Source organism: Neolamprologus brichardi, chromosome 20, assembly GCF_056152115.1.
Source record: "Neolamprologus brichardi isolate AB-2024 chromosome 20, ASM5615211v1, whole genome shotgun sequence".
Taxonomy (NCBI): Eukaryota; Metazoa; Chordata; class Actinopteri; order Cichliformes; family Cichlidae; genus Neolamprologus; species Neolamprologus brichardi.
Window position 1 is genome coordinate 3,492,854 of NC_142123.1, and position 8,904 is coordinate 3,501,757.

At 40.8% G+C, this 8,904-nt stretch overlaps 1 protein-coding gene across 1 annotated transcript; it reads right to left on the reverse strand.

Moving 5' to 3' along the window:
* Nucleotides 1-3,132: 3,132 nt before the first annotated feature.
* Nucleotides 3,133-6,619, reverse strand: LOC148096883 (uncharacterized). The gene has a single exon (XM_087834296.1). The coding sequence runs from the start codon at nucleotides 6,402-6,404 to the stop codon at nucleotides 3,144-3,146; it is 3,261 nt and encodes a 1,086-aa protein (XP_087690422.1). The 5' UTR covers nucleotides 6,405-6,619; the 3' UTR covers nucleotides 3,133-3,143.
* Between the last annotated feature and the right edge of the window lie 2,285 nt (nucleotides 6,620-8,904).

Below are 8,904 nucleotides of genomic sequence, written 5' to 3' on the forward strand. Positions count from 1 at the left end.
GAAAAATGCATTCAAAAATGTATTCAGATAAACTGGCTGATGTAATCCACAGCCAGTGTTGCTTAACAATACATGTTTCCTCCGATATAGAAGTGTCACATTTACTTCAAAGGCAGTCTTACAAGCTGGTGACTTAGAGACAGGGCTAGAGGGACCCCCAATGGATAATATGAGAATTGAAGGTGCTAATGGTAGCTGTTTTGCTGTAGTCTGATGTGACTATGTGTTTCACATTGCTTTTTCTGTAATCGGGTGTCATTACACTAACTACAGTACTAGTGATGCTGTGATAAAACCCTGTGAATATGTCGAATCTGTCCGGCCAATTGCTTCGCCAAAACACAGATCACACAAAGCCCCATTCAACAGCTCATTTGGAAATACTGACATCTGCTGGTCATTCACTCTACAACAGCCCTGCTGTGATATATCAGTGAGTATGTGAACGTAATCATGTATCAATTGCAGAATACCCGTATGAGGTCCAGTGTGTGTGTCTGTGTGTGTGTGTGTGTGTGTTTATGAAACGACCCATCCACTCTGCGATTGCTTTGCGAATATGTCACATGCTCACAAAATGCTGATAATTTTAACATTTTTAGTGGCTCCATAATGTGCTTTCCTTCTCCTCGGAATCACCTCAGACCCAGATCACGTAAAACACTGCCTGGAATTCTGTAATGTGTTTTCAAAAGCTTGAATCACATAACGAGGGAGTAACGTTGTTTAAGAGAAAGGGGGCTTCGGTTGTATTTGGTTAAATGACATTCTGAAGAACGACAAAGGCCTCGACACAGACGTAACTTCCCTACTAACTAAACAATTTAGAACGAAAGAAGCCCCCTGCTTACTTACATTATGATGAGTGTAGAATGGATGTTTTCACAGCAGGTATGGACAAGCACATGATCACAGCTACCGACATTTTCCCAGTATTACTATTGTATTGGAGTATTAGCTTTAAAAATGCTGTTTTAAAACAGGCTTGAAACAAAGTGATTTTAAGCATTCCACATGAGCTTTTCTAGAATTTGTGTCACTTAAAGCACATTATGTCAGTTTGTTTAAGAAGCAGGGTTGTAGCCATTTCATTATGATGTCACTCTCAAAGATCACAGAGCAGATCACATAGCATTTGTAGAATCAAGAGATCTGGTACAAAGACGTGCATGTGGTGTCTTATTGCACCCCAAAATGATATGTGGCGGGATCTTTTAGTGGTTTTTGTACAGCGGATCGGTTAATTTGTGCGCGCATACCACCCCGAATGTACCTTGCATTCAAGAAAGACCTCAACTGTTACTGGAACATATAGCTCAGCTAAAATGCAGGTCCAGGTTTACAGGTCCGCTTTATTTCTGCTACATGCACATGGAATTGACACTTCATTGCATATACATTTGCCTCCCGTTCCTTTTGTTGTTTTAGGTTAATACTTTAAAAGGCAATTTAAAAAATTAAATAATGTGAGACTTATGTCAGGTGGCATTGTATGTGTGTGAAAGCTGTACATTTCTCCTCAAATCAATGTTTTGATTCAGTGTGTCAACCCATGTGGTACTTTAAATTACACAAATGAAGGTTTAGAGTACTGCAGTCTAGTAGGTGTTGACTCAAGCAAGATTTAAAAAGCATTACAATTTGATCATGACCCTAATTCAGAAAGCATTAATTTTTTCCTGCAAAAGAACACAACCTCCAGGCTTTTTCAGTTTGTGCAAAGAATCATTTTCCACTACAAGTACAACAGGTGAAAAACAAATTAAAATAAACAAATTAAACCTCCCAAGTGTTTTTTTAATTACTATTATTTTTCATTTCCTAAAGATTAATTGAAAGGTCCATGGAGTTTGGAGGGTGAGGACCCAGGAAACCGCAACAAGGAGGAGAGGGACAGAAAATGGCAAGTCATAAAGGAGGTCTTGGAGACCATGATGAGAATGTCCACCTCACTCAGGCTCTTTGCTTTAGACTTTCCATTCTGGACCAATCTATGTGCAGAAATGTGCCTAAAACCCTGAACACTGTTAAACTTACCACAGATATTCACTTAGTGTCTATAATAACAACATTTAATAGTTTCAGGAATTGTGTTCATCTCATACCCAAACCACCTTTATCAAATTCTACTCTAAATTCTGCTCTAATACAATACCAGTACTCATGACCAGAGTGCACAAATGCAACATTGTTTTTTCATACTTGACAACACAAGAAAACACAAGAAAAATCAGAATATGTTTGAGATTAGGATTTTTATTTGATGGTAAATCTATTTTTTTATGTCAGGTTTTTTTTACATTTCATTTTGTTTTACTTAGATGCTATAATAGATGATTTTAAAATTCAGTTACATCTAAGATTATATAGCATCGCAGCAAAACAAGAGTCTCCTCAAGGTGCTTTATAATGTAAGGTGAAAACCCTACAGTATTAGCAGGAAAATACCCAACAATCAAAAGATCCCCTTTGAGCAAGCACTAGGCGACAGTGGGGAGGAAAAACTCCTTTTATAAGGAGAAACCTCCAGCAGAACCAGGCTCAAGAAGGGGCGGCCATCTGCTGCGACCGGTTGGGGGTGATGGAGAGACAATATAGGGAGACAAGATGAAATATACTTCTGTTGGCCAATTACATTGTTTTTGAATAAATTATTAAATGCTTCGAGATCTTTAAAGAAGCATTGTAGTGTGTGTGTGTTTGTGTGTGTGTGTGTGTGTGTGTGTGTGGGGGGGGGGGGGGTGACATGCACTGGCTGCTTAGCTTACCTGCACATTTTTCCAAACACGAGGCTGCGAGAGAGACCATGCGTCGAAGGTTTTTTGTGGTTGTCATTTTTCCACTGACATAAACAGCAGGATCCGTAAATCCGGGTTGTAAATCCACTCGGCGACGGTGGATAGGAAAAACTCCCTTTAAAGGAAGAAACCTATTGCAGAACCAGGCTCAGGGAGGGTCATCTGCCTTGACTAGTTGGGGGGGGGGGAGAGAGAGAGAGAGAGAGAGAGAAAAAGGATGAAGAAGGGAGGGGAGAAAGAAAAAATGGAGAATGATGGAGAGGTGGAAGGAGAGAAAGGGCAAGAGGGGAGGTATAGGGGTGAGGAGATGAGAAAAGCGGTCGAGGAAGACCAGGCTATGCCGCCTCATGATCCAGTGAGGAAGCAGGAGGATCCCTCCTCCTGAAAAACCAGAAGCGTTCCTCTTTCTTTTTCAGCCACTGTTCCTGGAGCTCTTTTTTTCTGTAGGATGAGGGTTTTCAGTTCTTCGGTTGTTACTGTAATTTCCTCCTCAAGTTTCTTGCATTTTTTCTCCAGTTCTGTAATCAGTCTTGCAATGCACTGCTTAGCTTGATTAAACATTATTCCCCAGGCCTCATTTATGTTATCCACGTTGGGCTGCTTCTGTTGGTTCACCAGCATTTCCTTGTGCCTTTCTTCCAAGTCTTTATTTCGGCCTTCCAGTTCTCTGTATTCAGTGTCCAGTTGTTTCTTCTCATGTAGCACTTGTGCATTTCTTTGCAGTGCTTCATTAATCTTTACTTGCAAGACATCATTTTGTTTCTTCATGTTGTGAAGTTTGCATTCCATCTCTTTCTCCTTTATATTCTGCTGTTTCTTCTCTTGAAGAAGCTCTTGGTTTTCCTCCAGGGCTTCATCAAGCTGTACTTGCAGCTGCTGATTCAGGTTGACAGCGTGTTGGAGATTCTGTTGGTTCACCAGCATTTCCTTGTGCCTTTCTTCCAAGTCTTTATTTCGGCCTTCCAGTTCTCTGTATTCAGTGTCCAGTTGTTTCTTCTCATGAAGCACTTGTGCATTTCTGTGCAGTGCTTCATTAATCTTTACTTGCAAGACATCATTTTGTTTCTTCATGTTGTGAAGTTTGCATTCCATCTCTTTCTCCTTTATGTCCTGCTGTTTCTTCTCTTGAAGAAACTCTTGGTTTTCCTGCAGGGCTTCATCAAGCTGTACTTGCAGCTGCTGTTTCAAGTTGACAGCATCTTGGAGTTTCCCAGAGATCTCCAGACTAACAGCTTGCGCTTGTTGAAGCTGGCAGGACATTGTTCTTAACTCATGCCTGTTCTGCTTCTTTTCTGTCATCAGTCTTGCAATGCGCTGCTTTGCTTGATTAAACATTATTCCCCAGCCCTCATTTATGTTATCCACGTTTGGCTGCTTCTGTTGGTTCACCAGCATTTCCTTGTGCCTTTCTTCCAAGTCTTTATTTCGGCCTTCCAGTTCTCTGTATTTAGTGTCCAGTTGTTTCTTCTCATGAAGCACTTGTGCATTTCTGTGCAGTGCTTCATTAATCTTTACTTGCAAGACATCATTTTGTTTCTTCATGTTGTGAAGTTTGCATTCCATCTCTTTCTCCTTTATGTCTTGCTGTTTCTTCTCTTGAAGAAACTCTTGGTTTTCCTGCAGGGCTTCATCAAGCTGTACTTGCAGCTGCTGATTCAGGTTGACAGCGTGTTGGAGATTCTGTTGGTTCACCAGCATTTCCTTGTGTCTTCCTTCCAAGTCTTTATTTCGGCCTTCCAGTTCTCTGTATTCAGTGTCCAGTTGTTTCTTCTCATGAAGCACTTGTGCATTTCTTTGCAGTGCTTCATTAATCTTTACTTGCAAGACATCATTTTGTTTCTTCATGTTGTGAAGTTTGCATTCCATCTCTTTCTCCTTTATGTCTTGCTGTTTCTTCTCTTGAAGAAACTCTTGGTTTTCCTGCAGGGCTTCATCAAGCTGTACTTGCAGCTGCTGATTCAGGTTGACAGTGTGTTGGAGATTCTGTTGGTTCACCAGCATTTCCTTGTGTCTTCCTTCCAAGTCTTTATTTCGGCCTTCCAGTTCTCTGTATTCAGTGTCCAGTTGTTTCTTCTCATGAAGCACTTGTGCATTTCTTTGCAGTGCTTCATTAATCTTTACTTGCAAGACATCATTTTGTTTCTTCATGTTGTGAAGTTTGCATTCCATCTCTTTCTCCTTTATGTCCTGCTGTTTCTTCTCTTGAAGAAGCTCTTGGTTTTCCTCCAGGGCTTCATCAAGCTGTACTTGCAGCTGCTGTTTCAAGTTGACAGCATCTTGGAGTTTCCCAGAGATCTCCAGACTAACAGCTTGCGCTTGTTGAAGCTGGCAGGACATTGTTCTTAACTCATGCCTGTTCTGCTTCTTTTCTGTCATCAGACTTGCAATGCGCTGCTTTGCTTGATTAAACATTATTCCCCAGCCTTCATTTATGTTATCCACGTTGGGCTGCTTCTGTTGGTTCACCAGCATTTCCTTGTGCCTTTCTTCCAAGTCTTTATTTCGGCCTTCCAGTTCTCTGTATTCAGTGTCCAGTTGTTTCTTCTCATGTAGCACTTGTGCATTTCTTTGCAGTGCTTCATTAATCTTTACTTGCAAGACATCATTTTGTTTCTTCATGTTGTGAAGTTTGCATTCCATCTCTTTCTCCTTTATGTCCTGCTGTTTCTTCTCTTGAAGAAACTCTTGGTTTTCCTGCAGGGCTTCATCAAGCTGTACTTGCAGCTGCTGATTCAGGTTGACAGCGTGTTGGAGATTCTGTTGGTTCACCAGCATTTCCTTGTGTCTTCCTTCCAAGTCTTTATTTCGGCCTTCCAGTTCTCTGTATTCAGTGTCCAGTTGTTTCTTCTCATGAAGCACTTGTGCATTTCTTTGCAGTGCTTCATTAATCTTTACTTGCAAGACATCATTTTGTTTCTTCATGTTGTGAAGTTTGCATTCCATCTCTTTCTCCTTTATGTCCTGCTGTTTCTTCTCTTGAAGAAGCTCTTGGTTTTCCTCCAGGGCTTCATCAAGCTGTACTTGCAGCTGCTGTTTCAAGTTGACAGCATCTTGGAGTTTCCCAGAGATCTCCAGACTAACAGCTTGCGCTTGTTGAAGCTGGCAGGACATTGTTCTTAACTCATGCCTGTTCTGCTTCTTTTCTGTCATCAGACTTGCAATGCGCTGCTTTGCTTGATTAAACATTATTCCCCAGCCCTCATTTATGTTATCCACGTTGGGCTGCTTCTGTTGGTTTATGAGACTTTCCTTGTGCCTTTCTTCCAAGTCTTTATTTCGGGCCTCCAGTTCTCTGTATTTAGTGTCCAATTGTTTATTCTCATGAACCATTTCTGCATTTCTGTGCAGTGCTTCATTAAGCTTTACTTGCAAGACTTGTTGGTTCTTGACAAACCCATTGTGCCTTTCTTCCAGCTGTTTATTATGGGTCTCCATTTGTCTGCACTGCTCTTCAAGTTGAATCTTCTCTGCTTGGATTTGTTTAATCCTGTCCTCTAGATTTTGGTTTACCTGCCTACTTTCAGCTGATGGGGAATTTGGCTGTGCACCCTCGAGAGGACAGCCAGCGTAAGCTTGTTGTTTTTTGCTGTGTTTTCTTTCAGACATGTTGTAGTCTTGATAAAATGACTGTTTCAAAATGTTTCTAAGGCGTACGTTTGAATGCTGCGAACACGAGTGCTGCGAATAAACTGACTAAATGTTTAGGATTCCACCCCTATTTAAGGCTTTCAGATCAAAGGGATATTTTGATCGTAGTATGATGTCATACTACGTGCCTTTGATCGTAGTATGATGTCATAGGAATTAGGCTGTCACATGACATAACTGAATAAGGATTCTTTTTTTTTTAGGTGAGTTTAGTTTTATTCTGTTATTTTTAGCTTTTAGCTTCTATTTTTCTCATTTTTAACATTTATATTTTTAAAATTATTCAACTTTATTCAACAAAAATTTCCCATGTATTTCAGTGGAAAGACCCTTCAAATTCTCATTCAACTTACTCCTCTTTAAACTCTTACCACTTCCACATACATTGACATAGAGCCACCATTCAAACTTTAAAACAAAGCCAAAACATTCAACTATTCAACTTGCATTTATATTTTCAACATCTATTATACTTTTTCTTCAGTTCCAGTTTAAATGTCATCCTTTTTTTTCCAGCCGTTTCAGAGTTTATAATGGGTGTGTATGGGACGGAATGTTGGCGCTAGAGTGAGACAGCTCAACTACCAGAGTGAGAGGAGGGGGGGAATTAATCTTAAAATCTTTTCTTAAAACTGCTGCTGTGTCCACAATGTTCGCTCTACAGCCATCATTTTACCCTCAAAACGTAGCCATCGCTGTCTTCTTTCATCCAATGTGTGTATTATTGTAATAGGTGTTATGGTTCTTTCATAAATGTCACCAATGCACAGCCTCCTCCCTCCAACTCTTCCATAGACTCCAATGTTAAAATGGCTCAGAAAGTTTGTTTGAAAATCAGAGGTACAGGCTGTCTTTACACTGTCACCATGTCCATATAATAAACTCCACAGGCATGAAAACTGAGAAATCAGTAGAGTAGACATTGCTGGTGCTCACGGTGAAAGAATTTTGTCAATACGACTTGTACTTTTCATTTGGGAACGATTTGTTTTGGGCTGACTTTTCTGTTCATTTTAAGCAGCAGAAGTGAGGCGCATGTCTGTGTGCGTGCCATTGGGTGCAGTCACTATAGCAACCAGGCTCACATCTGCCTGCTTAACGAGCTCTCTCTGGGCCTTTCTCAATATGCGTACTTGTGCGTACTTGCGTTCTCGTGTACTCGTGATACGTCATCAGTCGGAGACCAAGTACTGTTCCAATTCGAAGTACGCATCAAGCTGAGAACGCGAAAAAGTCCCGGATGTGTTCTTGCTCCGCCCGTTTTATCGAGCATGCATCGGTGGTGACTTGTGTGGACTTGGTACAGCTAAATATCCCAGAATGCATTTCGTCCAAAACTCAAACGCGGCAATGGCGGACGAGCGGGGCTGAAAACTTTTAAATATTACTCTTTCTGGGTCACAAAATAAACTTTTAAGTTCTTTTCAAGCGAGAATGTAGCTGTGTAAACTTCAAATATCTGCTCAGTTTATCAAGATATCATATATTTCCAAACGAGGTCCAACGTTTTCGGAGACGTCTGTGACCCGCCAGCTCCATAGCAGACAGCGAGGTCGAGGATTATTACAGCCGGCGAGAACAGCGGACTCCCGGCAGATCGTTTTCAACCCCCCCGCGGTCTTTTCGCTACTCAGGTTAAACAAACCCCAAACCCCAGTAGCTGTCTCTTGTATTGAGTGTCCACTAAAATAAAAATAAAAGCGTTCTAACATCTCACCTGCTTGTTTTTATTAAGGTATGTACACGTATGTACATGTACACTATTTTTATTAATAGAGATTTCACTACTGAGGTTAAACATGATATAAAAGTCACTTAGATCACTTCTAAATGTTAATGTTTGGCTTATTTCGGCTTTTTATTTGTTCCTGAGTAAACCGGTTTGGCTGTGATTAAAGTTAAGCTTCATAATATATTACTCACAGTTAAATTAAGGACGGCAGTAAAAACTCCGGACCTGTGACATCATCAAGTACGCTGGTGTTCCAATTGTACAAATTGCGAGTCCGTGCTCGCGTTCTCGGCGAGTCCGTACTCCCGTGCGTTCTCGGCGAGTACGTACCCGCCGAGAACGCGAGTACGTACTCGCGTACTTGAGAATTGAGAAAGGGCCTCTCACTCTGCCAAGGTTAAACCTAAAAATGTCTGCTGCAGCTAAGCAGTTGTAGTAAGATTAACTTTTTCAATAGGTACAATAAAACAGATTTGACAGGGTTTTGCCACAGATTAATAGTTTGTCAGTAGTTAGTATATGCCAACTAAGTAGAGCATTGTGATTGGCACACAGGTTTTTCAGATCTGGGCAGTTGGAGTCAGTTGATGACTTTAAAATCATCCTTTCTGACTGGATAATTAAAGCTCACAGCATCTACCTGTCTGTAGTTGATTTTCCCACATTTTAATTAACGTTTAACTAATCTAATCTCATTTAATGTCTCTGTTTATAGTCTGTACAGTT

Bases quoted from the DNA above. Each gene is read 5' to 3' on its own strand.
- LOC148096883 (XM_087834296.1), bottom strand. From the start codon at position 6,404: ATGTCTGAAAGAAAACACAGCAAAAAACAACAAGCTTACGCTGGCTGT.